At 51.8% G+C, this 16479-nt stretch overlaps 1 protein-coding gene across 1 annotated transcript in view; it reads right to left on the bottom strand.

Moving 5' to 3' along the window:
• The window catches only part of ABCA13 (ATP binding cassette subfamily A member 13), a 366584-nt gene that overhangs the window by 91748 nt on the left and 258357 nt on the right, over positions 1-16479 (bottom strand). Inside the window, 3 exon segments of the mRNA XM_035723335.1 lie at positions 3979-4094; positions 6374-6551; positions 8173-8227. Of these exon segments, the coding sequence (XP_035579228.1) occupies positions 3979-4094; positions 6374-6551; positions 8173-8227 (349 nt within the window).

Below are 16479 nucleotides of genomic sequence, written 5' to 3'. Positions count from 1 at the left end.
AAATCCTGCAGCGCCTCCTGAATGCAACGTATGGGACTCCAAATGGTGGGAGACAGGCCTGCCCCTCGAGGTGGGCCATTATTCTCCTGTAGTTCCTTTTTCTATATGAATCCGTGGCATCAGAATGAGTCCCTGGGTCAAAGGCTTCATCCTCATATTTCAGAAAATACAATACATATACCATCATACAAAAAACCGTACGCTGTTTTGGGAATTCCTCTCAACAAAAATCTGCCTCGTAACTTGGGCACAACGGAAATTATTTTAGAATGTACAAGGTGGAGGTAGAGCTTGTAAGCAATTATTCTTAAATAGCCCACTGTACCAAATAATCAAATTATCGTTAAATAATAAAATTAGTTACCCAAGAGGTAGGTCATGACTCCTTGGTGCTTTGAAGTGTCAACCCCTGCGTCTGAAGAAAAGCCCTGTGGAGAGGAATCAAACTCCACACACCTTTACTGCCCCTTCTGGGACAGAAGTCAAGTGCGATCCTCCCTCACGTACCTGCCTGGGCAAGCGATTGAAACAACAGCATTCAAAGTGTTGTTTACAATGTGATGTAAGCATTATCAGCAATCTCTGAGTCAAATCTTGGGGCAGCTGTAACTATGAAATCCCCTCTCAGAGTGAACCAAACATCTCTTAAAACTACTGATGCAAACTCTATCTTCTGGAAGAGTCTGTGACAGGTTGCTTTTCTTTTCCATATCGCCACTCTGTGGCAGCTGAAGATAAACATCATGGTCTTCTTACACCTCCAGTACAAAAGGCCAGGTCTCTCTTGGTGTCCAGCCAAGTCTCTCGGTTAAACCCCGCCATGGGGGGCTCGGGGCATTTGGGTAGGGACACCTGACAAGGTGTCTGACGTGGTAAGCCTGGCACAAATCACGGCGGGATGCTCAGCACGTCAGTCAGGAGGGCAGTCAAGGAACGCGGCAGCTCCTTGTCCCACTCGGAAGCCCCATCCACCACCCCCCACCCCTCGTCGGAACGAGAGGGACCCACCAACGAATACTTTTCCATTGGATCCTGCCCCACTGCACGCTGTTTGCGGTCGGTGCTTTGTTACTCAGTACGGAGAGTTTCCACCCCAGGTTCTCCCCCCGAGACGTTGGACAAGTGGGTCAGAGCGTTATTTATTTAAACAAAGGAGAAATCAGCAACAACGCCACAGACTGACCACCCCTGCCACCAGCGTCGCGCTTGCCAAATTACTGAACAGTCTTCGGGTGTGGTCTTCCATCAGCTGTGCGGCCATCTTCTTTTTATTTTTTTCCTATATGTTCCTTAGTCACCTTTCAACTTCATGGTTCAAATCAACATATTGGCAGCTCCAGGATCCCTATCTTTCTTTTTTTTTTTTTTTTTTTCAGAAAAAAATTAAATCGGAGGCACCTGGCTGGCTCAGTAGGTTAAGCATCTGCCTTCAGCTAAGGTCATGGTCCCAGGGTCCTGGGATCAAGTCCCGCATCAGGCTCCCTGCTCAGCGGGAAGCCTGCTTCTCCCTCTGCCTGCCCCTCCCCCCACCTGTGCTCTCACTCACTCTCTCTCAAATAAATAAAATCATAAAAAAGAAAAGAAAAAAATTAAATGGGCTCCTAGAGCATAATTTATTTTTTAGTGAAATCTACAGTGGCTTCTAACAATCTCTATTTTCGTTAAAGTACAATGTAATATTTTGATGACTTTAGCACTTACTGGCTAGTGGCATACTGTTCACAATCCTTCCAGAATTTGTGGGGTTTTCCTTCCTTTGAAAGATGGCCCCTCCCCTAGTGAGTGAATTTTCTAGGACCTGGATCAGGACTCTGCAGGTCTCATGTTCACAAGACTTAAGCACCAAATAACCACCAAATACGTTCCTATGGTTGCAACGTTTTATAGAAGCTAGATTCTCTTTTCTTTCTGACATTCCTTTCCTCTTTTTGATGCTGAGGCTCCTCACTCTCCACTAAAATATCAAGTTTTCCTGGTTAGAGAGAGCAGGAATATTAAGGGAAAAAAAAAAAAAAGACAACTGTCACCGGGCATTTTTTTCTGTTGTCTCTTTGAGATTCTATGCCCTTGTCTGATCCCTAATTTCTTTGGATTCTGAATCCTTTGTAACTGCAAGCCACTTTTCATGCCTGAGACATCCTCAGGTTGCAGGGCACTCTGGGGGCCCAGCCTTCCTGAGACTGTCCTCTGGGTCTCCTCGCCTCCCTCCTTGGGGATGGAGGGGTGAGCAGATGGGCACAGGGAGACAGCAATGTCCATGCAGCATCGGGTGCGAGCCAGGGCCCCGCGAGAGAAGAACCACAGTGTAAATGAGAACAAACCCGTGGCCCCTGGGATGTGGCTCTGTGACTCCAGCGGGCCACCCTGGGGCCCTTCTTCACCGGGGTCCACCTGCCCTCTGACACCATCTGCTGTGTTCAGACCCCTCGGTCCGTCCGACCATAGGAATTCTTCCCCAGAGCTGCATCGCCCCTGCTGGCCCAGGTTGTCAGTCAAGGGATTCTGTGAATCTCCTGGAATTCTTCAGAAAATGCCGTTGCCACGCATGTGGCTTCACCCAGACTCCCAACGGTGCTCACAAGCCAAACAAGCTTCCAGACTCCTCCTCAAAACACGTTTCTTAGGCATTTTTATCCACACTCGATTTTGTCTACGTGTTACCTTACGTTAAACTCAATGACCTCTGCTTTCGTAAACTTTACAAATAACGTAGAGCGAGGTCTGTTTAATCACAGAAGCCACAACACCGTCCACTCAACTGGATCCATACACTGAAACCAGACCATTTCCTGAGAAGCAGGAATCCATGTACACAGCCCTTTATATCCGGGAACTTAAATTCCAACTGAGCATGATAGACAGGCACAACCACAAGGATTTTCATAGCCTAAGACGTAATATCCTCTGAATACCAGAATGTTCACATAGTAACGATGTGGCCAAGAGGAATTAAATGGGACCTTTCACCACTCACTGTCTGTTAGGTTTGTATGAACTATCTAACTGAACTAAAGCTCCACACAGAAGACAGTGAGGTTTGGAGGAAGTCGTGATACTTCCCAAGGCCACAAAATCCGGGAGTGGCCACATCACTCTTCCCACAAAGATCTGTCTGTCCCGTCTGTCTCTCCCCCCGCCCCAGTCTATCCATCCATACAGTCATCTAATAAGAATATATGCTTGTTTGTGTTAAATGTTTTGGGTCACTGACATCACCGTGAGCTGTGCAAAAATCACTGTACTTGTCATCTGTGGCTTTGGTAAAGCAGAATGCGGGGTTTTCAAAAAATTATCCGCCTCTTATAATAAATATGTTCCTTATCTTCCCTCCTCGTAGCAAGTCTCTCTCCAACGCTCAGCCTGGATAGAGACATACGGCCACCGTGTAAGAAGACCTAGCTCTATATTTTTGATACCGACTGCATACAATTTGGGGACCACTGGCAATGATCCTGCTCAGAACGTCTGAAAATGAGAAGTATGTACAGTGACTTCTCTGCCTTTGCTGTATTTCCCCCGGGAAAAGTGACAACAGCAACGACACGGCACCTTGCCAGACCACCACTGTCGCAGGAGAGGGAAAATGCGCCAGACGCGGGGCTGCAAGACAGACTCTCCTCTGAAAGGCAATTTTGGAGCTAACCGGATTACGGGCTTGAGCTCCAGATTAATGTCGGCGTGAGGACAGCTGAGAGCCCACGTGGCCCCACCCGCGTCGGCAGACAGCTGGGGGGCCTCGCGTGCCAGCCCGCACCACCTCCGTCCCTGCCCCGCCACCCACCCTCCTCCTCCTCCCCCTCTGCGGGGCGCTCGTCCACCTGCTCCAGCTGGTCCGCGCCGCGGCCCTCGCAGAAGCAACATAATTGCTCGCAGAGAGAGAAAATCACGAAGCCGGCAGCAGGTTCAAAGCCATCCCGGGGGGTGTTTCTCTTCCAGAAAACAAACCGTAATTCTGCAGTCGTGTTTCTCATCACATACCCGAAAAGTGCCAGCAGGAGAGCCGTGGCTGCCAAGTTTTCGCGGAAAGTAAATGCTGTTAACTGGAAGGCGACGATGATGGTGACACACAGGCTCACGGAAACCAAGTAGAAGACCTGGGGAGACAAGGAACAGGGGATGGCGCCCCACCTCCGCTTCTGCTAGTTTGCAGACGACACACGGGCAGCAGTGGGGGGGCCCCAGGGAGGCCTAGCTCTGGCAGGACTGTGTCCCCCACCCCCGCGACGCATAAGCTGAAGCCCCCAGACCTCAGAACATGACTGGGGCTGAAGACGCGCCCCTGAAGGGGTCACAGAGGTAGACGCGGTCCCCAGAGCAGCCCTGATCCCACAGGACCAGCGTCCTCGTAAGAGGAGGACATCGGGACACAGACACACGTGAGGACACAGGGAGGACACACCATCCACACACCCAGGACAGAGGCCTCGGGAGGAAGTGGCCCCGCCACGCCTGGATCTGGGACGTCCAGCCCCAGGCACTGGGAGGGACACTCCATCTGCAGAGCGTCGTCAGGCTTGTGCCGGGAAACCACTACGGCCAACATTCCCCACCTGCGGACCTTCCAGGGGACGTGGCCTCTGCCCACTCCTGGGCTCAAGGACAGGCTCATCCTGGGGCCTCTCACGGAGCCCTTCCTCACACCATGCACAGGGCTGCCTCCTTGGGGGTCCTTCCCTGACCTCCTGGTTTAAGTCCTGCTTCCTCTCGTGAGAATACAGCTCCACCAAGATGCCCATCGACAGATGAATGGATAAAGAAGCAGTGGTATATATACACAATGGAATATTATGCAGCCATCAAAAGGAATGAGATCTTGCCATTTGCAACGACGTGGATGGAACTGGAGGGTGTTATGCTGAGTGAAATAAGTCAATCAGAGAAAGGCATGTATCACATGACCTCACTGATATGAGGAATTCTCAATCTCAGGAAACAAACTGAGGGTTGCTGGAGTGGTGGGGGGTGGGAGGGATGGGGTGGCTGGGTGATAGACATTGGGTAGGGTATGTGCTATGGTGAGCGCTGTGAATTGTGCAAGACTGTTGAATCACAGATCTGTACTTCTGAAACAAATAATGCAACATATTTTAAGAAAAAAGAAAAAGAAAAAGATAACAGGAGAGGAAGAAAAGGGGAGTATGTCAGAGGGGGAGATGAACCATGAGAGATGATGGACTCTGAAAAACAAACTGAGGGTTCTAGAGGGGAGGGGTGTAGGGGGATCGGTTAGCCTGGTGATGGGTATTGAGGAGGGCACGTTCTGCATGGAGCACTGGGTGTTATGAACAAACAATGAATCATGGAACACTGCACCAAAAACTAATGATGTAATATATGGTGATTAACATAACAATAAAAAAAAAAAAGAATACAGCTCCAGAGGGCAGAGAACATCTCTGCTTTGCTCACGGCTTTATTCCCCGCACCCTGGACACACCTTGCCCCCATGCAGATTCCCAAAAATATCCGTTAAATGAGCGATCATCCAGAAATGATTGGATGAAGATGGAAACACAGTCAACCGGGAAGGAAATAATCCTCCCTGCCCTTAAACCCCCAGACAGGCATGGCAGGGACAAAGGGGTCCATAAAGTCTGGACTGCATTAGAGAGGAAGACTGCCTGGGGTCTGGGAGATTCTGGGTCTCCCCCGCCGCCGGGGTCCTGAAACCCATCCCCACTTTTCAGGCTCTTACTGTCTCGTTCCCTTGCCAGGGATAGCTGGGGTCACTGCATGCCATCACACGGAAGGCGTGGTGGTGCAGGACTCTGGCTTTATTGATGAGGACACACTATCACTTTCCCACAACGAGGACAACCCCAAGCAGCCAGAGAAGTAGCCGTTGGCCTTGAATCCAGTTAAAGGCCTGCAAGTCCAGGGAACAGAGTGCACTGCTGTTGTCCTCCAAGGACAGAACACAGTGACCTGCAGGGCGTCCCCTGGAGATCGGCAGCTCTGCAGACCTGGCCGGGCTACGGTCACCCTAGAGGCAGCCTATGCGTGTGGCCGGCAGGTCAGCTCAAAGGGCCTTTATCCTCCCCGCCTCGCACCCCCTTGAGCAGAGCATATTTAGTGTGATTATCGTGTCACCTTCCTGATGAGAAACTCTGCATGTCTGGGCGGGTCCCTAAGCTCCCAGACAGAGCTCCAGGGCGTGGCTGGTCCGTCCTGCGTCTCATGAAGCCGTCCTAAATGATGGATGGAGACTTAGCCTGACTGGCTCTTACCAGCAGAATGATCCCTTCTGTGGACAGTGTGAGACGGCCCCTTCCTACACTCACACACACGCATGCACATGCACACACATGCACGCACGCACACACACACAGATCAGCGGTGTGCAGGCACATGGGACGTCGTCCCCAAATCCTACCATGTCATACAGGAAGTTGGTGAGCCAGTACGTTCTGTAGCCCAGGCCACAGATGTGCTGCAGCCTCTTGGCTCCGCTCACCCTATCCCTCACCACGGAGCTGCCGATCGACGCAGACAGGATGGAGAACCCCAGCATGATGCAGAGCGCGACGCCACACTGACGGATGCTCTCCAGGCTGTAGGCAAAACAGAACAGCACGTCAGGTGTCACACAAAGGACACAGGTCTTCTTTCCCGTGGTAACAACCAGCGACGAGGAGACAAGCCGAGAAGACCACTCATAAGGAACTGAGGATGGCAGGGCACCCTGGCAAAGCGCGTGGAGTCTGTCACTAAATCCCCTCAACGACTTTTCGGGCGTGGATTTTCGCTCCCAGCCTCTGGAAGACGTAAACGAGGGAGCAGAGTTCAGGGACATTTCAGAGTCTGCCCATCTCAAGGTCTACTCTTGACCACTGAGCCTGACTCCCCAGTTACAATGAAAGACGTCCTCAGCGCGGGGTCCTCAGTGAGCTGTGGCCTCTGCCCACGTTGGGACACCTGCGGGGACGGGGAGGGGACATTAGCTGTAGCTCCACAGGTGGCTGGCCCACCTCTGAATTCCGTCTCTCCAAACGTCAAAATGATTTTGTAATAGAGGGAGGTGCACTCCTAATTGTAATGATATACACTGCGCACTTTCTTGGTCACGTTTTCATCGGAGCACTCCCAAGGGACCCCTCCTTGGCAATGCCCAGCGCACACGCCGTGTCTCAGGTGGCCCACGTAAAGAAGAAGCTCGCCACAAACCGTCCACGGCGCGGCACCTTCTTTCCCTCAGCGAGCCCACAGCCAGAACCGTGGCCAGTGGCAGAGACCGCTAAAGGGGGAAGCTGAGAATGAGTGCGGGGACGGGAGGAGAAACCGCCTTGTGCTTCCTGCTCCCTTAACACCCGGGAGAGAGGACGCCCGTCAAGCGGATCTGCGTCTCTGACTCAGTTTGGAAGGTCCTGGGAAGGACACAAGTGACGCTATAGCTAAGTTTTCGGGAAGTCAAATGATATGCAGATTTTCGACTGCACGGAGGGTCAGCACCCCAACCCAGTTGTTCAAAGGTGCGCTGCACTAATTCTGCCTACCATCGATGTCTGACCCTTTGTCATCGGTGTGACAGGGAAGGGAGGTGGGAAATGGAGAGCGCCCTGTTTACGACTGCACCCCAAGCGCCCAGCTGCCTCTGTCAATGGAGTGTGTGACTCTTGATCTCGGGGTTGTGAGCTCGAGCCCCACGTGGAGTATAGAGATTACTTAAAAAAAAAATCTCTAGGGGCACCTGGGTGGCTCAGTTGGTTAAGTGTCTCCCTTCGGCTCAGTTCAGGATCTTGGGGTCCTGGGACTGAGCCCTACGTCAGGCTCCAAGCTCAGTGTGGTCTGCTTGAGATTATCTCTCCCGCTGCACCTCCCCACCCCCCACTCCTGCTTTGTCTCTCTCTCTCTCTCTCTGAAATACATAAAATAATTTTTTTTTAAATATCGTACCCCAAAAAAGCATCTGGAAGATATGGGGTCACTGCGCTTCAAGGAGATCATGCCCTTGGAACAATTTTGACTTAGAAAGACAGTGGAGTGTATGATATGCTCATCCGTTTTAAACTTGGTCAACATGCGTTCTCCAATAATCATGGTCTTCACACTTGGCAAAGAAACGCCCAAGCCAGCATCACTCGGGGCAAAGGCAGGAGGGATCCCAACCCCCGCTAAGCAACCCAAAGACTCTGTCCCATTGTCAGGGCCGGCCTCACCCACCCTTACACTCACATCTTGTCCTCGTTCAGCAAGACCCCTCCGTACGGGTGGCTGTACAGCGTTATTCCTGCAGAAGACAAATCGGAGAGGTGAGCCCGCGAGCCCTTTGCCCACATGGCAGCTCCTGGTTGCTCTGCCCAGGCCCGCAGGCACCGAGACAGGCGCACGCCAACATTCTTCTCGGCCCGTTTGTGCCGAGATTTTGCAGGTGCTGCATCAGGAAGAACCAGCATGTCTTGAACGTGCCTTGTGTGACAGGCGCTGGGCTGACGTTTTATGATCTGATCCTCAGAAGCATCCCTGGGGCGTAAGTCTTACATTAGCCATATTTTGTGGGGGGAGACAGACTCAGCAAGACGACATAACGATATGCCAGGAGATCACTGGATGGAACTCGGGGCAAAACTCAAAAATCACCCCCCTCGACGAAGCCAAGTTGAGACAGAAGAGTGAACCATCTGCATGGTCCAGCTTTGCGCATGGAGCTGCTTGTCTGGATTTGCTTTGCTTGCCTCTCGGGGGCTTGTGCATTGGCATACGACATCAGCCAATACGGAGAAATCACCACCAACTTATCGATTATAACGGTTTTATCACACAGGCGGCTCAGGACCTCACACGGCGCGCCATCCCCACCCCAGCCAATGCTGGTCCACACTGCACCGTGAACTCCATCACCTCAGGCAAACCCGACGGCTTGTTTCCGATCATTGTCCAACATCAGACCGGTCCGTTCTCCCTTCTCTGATTGGCTGTTGCGGAGCTAAGCGTGTGGCCACGAGGGGGGTGCATCCTAGCCCCATCCCACAGGCCACTCTCGCGTTCTCCTTCACCTTATGGTTCACTTAATGCAGCCTGCCGTCTGTGCTTTGCGTCCTCTTACGGGGGCGTATTAAATCGTTACAGAAACGCCGCGGGGTGCAAGTCAACATAAATGCATGAAGAGGCATGGACCTGGAACAGAGTAGAGTGCTGCAAATCCGCTACAGCTCTGCCCCCGAGGGCCTTGTTTTCCAGCCATGAACAACCTGCTCCTCTCTCCCGCTCAGCCAGTCTCTCCCCCCTTCCATTGTGGGCTCCACCACATGCTAAAGCAAGTTCTCTCCTAGCAGAAGGAACAGTGGAAGCTTTGAGTTCAGCAAGCCCACTATCCAGTTTTCCAGAACAATTTCTTTGACTTCAAATTAATACTGTCCAGGTGTTGTGCTGCGGGCTCCCGCCGCGTGTGCGGAAAGCCGGCCGTGTGCTCTCCTAGACCCTGGACGTGGTTTACACGTTTGCCCAGAACTGAGTCGCACGGTCTTGACACCCTGCCTGTCTGAGCCAGTAATACCCACCTGCTTTTCTCCCATCTGTCTCTCTTCCCCTGAGCTTCACCTTCACCCCCTCCCTCCAGCATGCACCAGCTCCGATTCTTCCTCGCTCGGGTACTGACTGTAGGCAGCCCTGCACGTGACCTGCGGCCGCCTGCTCTGTCTCGAGGCCGTGCAGAAGCTCACAGACTTTCGACAGTGCTTACAAAACCGCGGGATCCTGCCCGAACGCAGCACGTGTCCCCCGCTGGGTGCTGGAAACGGTGAAGTATACGTTCCGTGCTGTGGGCTGCTCCTGGCTGAACAGGGCAATGAGAGCTTTCTAGAGGAGGAAACATCCCGAGACATGCGGGGAGCTGATGAGGGCCTGGGAATTGGATTATTTTAGGAATGTAGACGAATCTTGGAATTGTTTAACCTGCAGACACACACACACACACACACACACACACACACACACACACACACACACACACACACACTTACCCTGGGGTAAGAGACAACATGCAAATGTCTTCTGAGAGCTGAAGGTAGGTGGTGCGGCACAGGACAGACTCAGTCTGCAGTGTTTGGGAGGGTAAAGTTGGTCCAAGGAGCCAAGTTCAAAAAAACAATCACCCGACTAGAGGGTTGGAGTGTCAGGCCCGCTGAGCTCTGGGGCTTCATGGAGAGAGGACATGGAGTCTGAGTCTCCCCCAGACCAGGTGGCTGACAGTCCCACTAACTGTAAGCACAGGGCTTTCCTGGTCCTGGGAGCCGTGCTGGCGCGAGGTCACGGAACCCCTCAAAGCTACACCCAGCTGGTCAGAAGTGGGGGCGGCCCGGGCCCCCAGGGTGTGGCTGGCATCGGAAGTGAGGGCGCTGACCCGCGGGGTCTGCACTCCCTCCAGGCAGCGCCAGGACTGAACAGCGGGTCACGCACCTGGGGTGAAACGGGATCCCCTCCAGAGCTGGATTTTTCTCCTCATCTAGGAGTCCCGCTGTGGGCTCTCTGCACCCTGCATCCTCGGGGGCTCCCCGGGTCTCCTCGGGCCTCCCTGAATTGTCACGGGTGTTTCTTATGCCCCTGCCAGGTGTGTCGAATCCCAGACAGAACCCATGCTCAGCTTGCTCCTGCGTTTCTCCCCCAGCTTGGCAGCACCCTTCACGTCCCCATCATCCCCCCCCAGTCACCAGACTCAAACCTACGGCAGCCTCACTCCCCTTCATGCCCCCTGCACACCCAAGAAGGGGTCAGCGTCTGCCACTTCCCACCACCTCCATGCCCTCGTGCCAGACCCCGTCCCGCACACCACTCCCCTGCCCCGGACCACGGGGACATGCCCCACCTCTCAGCTCACCTCTCCTCAGTACCCCCAACCCTCCGCCATCAGCTCCAGAGAATTCCCACAGAGAAATAGAAAGAAAACCTGGAGCCCATATTTATTTTACCCAGACATAAGACGTACAACAAAGTACAACAAAGTCCAAACTCTCACATTATCTGATGGCCCCACTGTTGCCCCTGGAAAAACAGGTTTGCTACCGTGGTCCCTCATCCTTAACTGTGAGCATGCTTCACCTCTTCCTGTACAGATGTTCCCCACTTATGACGGTTTGACTTAGGACTTTTTGAGTTTACAATGGTACAAAAGTGATACACGTTCAGTAGGAACCGTACTTGGAATTTTGAATGGGATCTCTTCCCGGGCGGGCGACGTGCGGTACATCCTCTCTGGGATGCTGGGTGGCTCCCCAGCAGGTGCCCGGTCCCAAGGGTCAACAACCAATGCCCTGACAACCCTCTGCTCCCACAGAGCCGCTCTGTTCCTCGCCTTCAGTACAGCATTCAGTCAGTTACAGGAGTCAACCCCTTATTATAAAATAAGCTTTGTATTCTAGGACCTTGCCCAATGTAGGCTCATGAAGTGTTCTGAGCACATTGAAGGCGGGCCAGTCTAAGCTCTGATGTTCGGGAGGCTGGGTATGTTCAGTGCATTTTTGATTTACGATATTTCCAACTTAAGATGGGTTTATCGGAACAAAACCCCATCGTATGTCGAGGAAGATCTGCGCTTCTTTGTCCAGCCCCCTCCCTACTCACGGCTGCTCAGTGATGATGTCCATTTCTGAACACCTTCCCGCGGAAGCCCAAAGAGCCGTAAAGGGAAGGGAAAGGCGGTCCTCGGGTCCTGAGCCCTTACACACTTGTGAGCAGAGACCAGGGGCCGGCATCCCAACGTAGATGAAGACCCACCTGTGGTCACGTGCTGTCCGTGGTGCAGGACGTCAGGCATTTGTAAATTCTTACAAAGCAACTCCATCACATCAGTGCGAGCTCACCCATCTACAGAAGCCAAATCCCAAGTGCAGATACCAAGAAAGCCTCCCACGTCCGGCTGGGGTTCCAGGCTTCAGCTGCAGGTGCCACCCCCATTTCCCCACCACCACGCCACGGACCTCCCTTCCACATACACATCTCATTTTCCAGGGAACATATCTGTACGGTGTGAGGGAGACGGTGGGGAGAGGGGAGGCTGCAAGTCAAATGTCCCTGCCCTGCTCCTTCTGCAGCAAAAAGCTGCAAACGTTTCTGTAGAGTGTGCAATTACAGAATGTTAGAATGTTCAATGACCGTGATCAGTTTCTTATTTTGATCAGGTTGCATAAACACCTTTTCTTACTTTCGACCATGGGGTCCTTGCTGAAAGATTAAGAACAGCACTCTGATATTGGCTTTCTGTCTCCTCGCTCCTCTGCGATGAATTTATTGCCCTTCACTTTCCCATAGGTCCCGGATTTGTGCTATCCTCCCGCGGCTGTAATCTAGCAGGTGGGACTGCATCCGGCTCCTCCCACAGGTGACGGGAATGACGGCTCCTGCAGTCCCCCATGCGTCAGACCCCTGTTCCGGACATTTCCGTGATACATTTTCTCACTCGGTAATCGGATGACGACTCCCGACGCCAGCACCATGTGCGTGAATATCTTCGTAAGTCAGCTTTGCAGCATTCGGGGACTGGGGAAAACAGAGCCCCATGAAGAGTTCCAACTTGGACGCGCCCGTGTCTTCCAGAAGCCGAAACGGGAGCACAGAGCTGTGGCAAATGTCCTGAGCAGGTGACACGGGTAGGACACGGGCGGGACCCACGCATCCAGGGTCCCGGGCCCGTGCGTGTCTTCAGGTCACCTCCCCGCACTAGGGCAGGAGAACCCTCCCTCCGCACAGCGCACAGCAGTGCCAAAAACACGCGAACACAGACAAAAGAGAATCTGACCGGGGCGGCAGGGGGAAGAGCAGGTACATGGCACACAACAGACCCCAGCAGAGGAGCATGTCGGCCATCCTACCATATCTTTCCGTCCTTTTGCTCCTGAAACATAAGCCTCCGGGCTCGGCCCACCCTGGGTCTGAGAAGCACAAAGTACAGCGGCCGCCCCTCCCTTCCCGGGGCCTCCACGCATCCACAACTCAGAGGGGGCCACAGCTGTTCCTCTAGCACTGCCTTCCAAGAGTCCTCTGATTTACATATTCTACACACAGAAAATATTGAAATATAATCTTTGGAAGAAGCACGCATGCTCTAAGGCTGTCTCCCGGGCCCAGGAGGGAGTCCCAATGGCCCTGGAAGGCAGCCCTCCAGCTCAGGGCTCGAGGCAACAGAAGGGTCCTGGGCCCCTGTTTAAAAGGCCACCATCATGCTAAATCCTCACGGCTGTACCCACATCCATCGTGAAAGTGAGAAATGCTCTTTGAAAAGTAAGATACGGAGAAAGACAGGGCCATACAGCACAGTGCTTAAGAAGGAAGCCATCCGATAAGCAGGAAAACCCTTCAACCTGCTTTCAGAGACTCGAGCCCCGCTGGGGACTTACCACCGGCTTTGGCAAGACGGTGGCGCATCACCGTCAGACCTGCATCAACAACATTCTGATTTTGTTCTGATCTGAGTGATAGAAATCTGGGCTCCACAGGACAATGATGTCTCATCGGGGTTTTGTAGGGATTTGGCATCTCCTTTCAACAGTGCCCCCCACCCCCACCATGCGGCGCCTGCAGATGGGCATGGACAGGCAGCCCCCTCCCCTCGCCCCTGCAGAACTCCCGGTCCCCAGTGGGACTCAGTCCACTCCCAGGAGGCAGCACCAAGGAGGGAGCAGGTGGGGAGGGAGACCCGGGGAAGGACCCGGGGCCGATGACACACACGCGGTGCCCAGCGCCGTGCTGGCGGGCAGCCCCTTGACCTTGAAGCAGGCAGACAGAGGGCAGGCAGGTGCTCACCAGGAACCCCCGGGGCGGGCAGCTCTTATGTTTACCCATGCTGCCTGAGCTGCTAATTTTCACACTGCAATTTCCTATCACTACATTCCCTAGAAGCAACTCTGCAGGAGGAAACATACCGCAGAACCAAAGTAACATCTCTCTACACGGCTACTGAGATTTTGTTTGTATTTTGCAAAAAGTGCGGGAGGCAGACACTGAAAGTAAGGCTCATGTGTGCCTACTTTCTCAACAATGAAAGAGCACTAAGAGAAGGCACTGAGAAGACGGCCCTCTTCCTCCCCATGAGCCCCGAGTTTCCCGAGACCCCCGAAGAGAGAGGAGGAACACAACCCATCTCCCAGATCGGCATCGTGCCAACGTGCCTGTCCTGGGACAGGGCTCAACTTAGAGACAGGGTGGCTGCAGGGGCTGCTGGGGAGGGTAACACGGGGAAGGAAACTGAGGCACAGGGAAGCTCTATCCACTTAGGTAGGGCCGTACACAGCAGAGTGAGACCGACAGCCCTGATTTTCTGGATCCCAGTTTATCCTTTTTTGGTCAAACTAGAAAAATCATTTATAGCCTTTGACGTCTTCCTTATAAAAACCACATTATTTCAATGGACAATCTCCGTAATTGGGCTGTTATTACCATTGTATTGTGTGTGCTCTGAACGGTATTTAGGTGACAATGGCATCGTGATGGAATCGGGGGCTGACGATGTTAGCAAGGGGTCCAGGCCCTTCACGGGAGGCACTGTGGTTTCAGCCCACGAGGAAAGGAAGGGGCTCTCTAGCACCAACGTCAAAAGGTTTCAGAAATGAGGTTTCGACATGTAAATTCTGCAGACGCTTGAATGACTGGCCTTTGATTACTCTTCGCATTTATATTCTGGCTTTTCTAAGAATTGGCCCACAGCAATGTATAAATGTGTAACATTAGCTCTCTCTCATTTACTATTCTCATCATGGTTTCCAGACTCTGTATATCTGTCATTTGTAAAAATGCACATCTGTGCTTTTGTCTGACACCCATTATGATAGAAGATCCTTGTCTCCAATTCAACAGTCACTCTTGGGTCCGTTCCTCTTATAAAAATGTACATCTCTGCAAGTATCAACACCCAGATGTCTGTAGGCATCTATACCAAAAGAACAGAATTACCTTAGCATCAGTATATGTGCCAAGGATTGTTTTCTTTTCACTAATTCACTGTGAGTCATCGGTGAGGTATGAAGCACAAAAATGTGCATTCGGCCCAACAGGGTATTAAAAGAAATGTATGAACTTTCCAGGAGGTATTTCGATGGCTTTCTTTCTTTCTCTCTCTCTTTTTTTTTAATTTTTTGCATTTTTTAAAAGATTTACTTATTCATTCTGAGAGAGAGAGAAGGAGCATGTGTGCACTCAGGCAGGCAGGAGGGGCAGAGGGAGGAGAGAGAATCTCAAGCAGACTCTGTGCTGAGCGCAGAGCCCTACACGGGGCTCGATCCCACGACCCTGAGACCACGACCTGAGCTGAAAACAAGAGTCAGATGCTCAACTGACCACTCCACCCAGACGCCCTTCTGTCATCTCTCCTTGAAGAAAGACCGTTTTCCCTCAATATTAAGGTTATTACTCTTATCGAATAATAGATGTCAATTGTAAAAAGTTTTAAAAGAAAGAGTAAAATTAAAATAAATCCTAATCTAAGTCTAATTCAAAACCAACCAGAGGTGATCATTGTTTGCATTCTGATGTCAATTATTTCAAAAGGTCCACGGTCTTCTTGACATATGCACATTATTATTGAATTATGTTTCACGTTCTTTATCTTCTACTCCACCAATCATTCTTGACATTCAGTTAATGTTTCCATCACACAAGCGCAAACATTTGCATCTATGTGCTTCCCTAGGACCGGTGTTCACCAAGTTCTTTTATTCGTTCTGTGGATTCTGTATTTTTGTGATCTTATTTTTGATTACCCTCTCAAGTGATGTCCTTGGGCATTCTTTTTTATTAGGATAAATCTACAGCAGGTTTCTGAGGCACATCCAACATAAGTCCATCTCTATGGCTTGGTTACTTGATGGCAACATCTTCATTAGATACCGAATTTGGGGGAATATTTTTCTTTTTCTTTCCATATTCCGTAGGCAGTATTCCCTTACCCACCGGCTTTTAAGGTTGTGATTAAAAAGTCAGAGACCAGATTCTGGAGTAGCCTCAATCCTGCCAGGTCCTCTCCCTTACCCTGCAGGCATCATAAAGCAGCAAGCACACGGAGGTCTGACAGTTGGAGAGAAGGCAGTGGCCGCCTGGGGACCTCGGGATGTGAGGAAGAGCCTGGCAGGTGGCAGTGAACTTCCGGGTGTCCTTCATGCCTCTCGTATATCCCAGACGAGGTGCAGCAGAAGCCCGCAAGATGGGAACTGCCGAGAGCAGAGGACCGTGAGGGTCACACATGTATACGTCAAACTACCACCAAGGAAACCAGATGAAGGGATATACTGAAAACGTCACACACAAACCAAAATGGAACCCTGGAAAGCTGTTCAAGTCGCTCACAGGAAAGCAAGAAAAGAACCAGAGGAAAGAAAATAATGACGTAACAGACTTAAGCTCACAGGTACGTGAAGTCTGTTGATTGTAAATAGACCAATCGAAAGGCAGAGATCGATGCAGTGCACGCACCAACTGTCAGAGCCTCAAAGTACAGGAACCGAAAACTGGTACAGCTGAGAGGAGAAACGGATACATCCAGCATTATATTGGGGT

Source organism: Zalophus californianus, chromosome 12, assembly GCF_009762305.2.
Source record: "Zalophus californianus isolate mZalCal1 chromosome 12, mZalCal1.pri.v2, whole genome shotgun sequence".
In the NCBI taxonomy this organism is placed as follows: domain Eukaryota; kingdom Metazoa; phylum Chordata; class Mammalia; order Carnivora; family Otariidae; genus Zalophus; species Zalophus californianus.
This window is presented reverse-complemented; position numbering and strand designations above follow the sequence as displayed.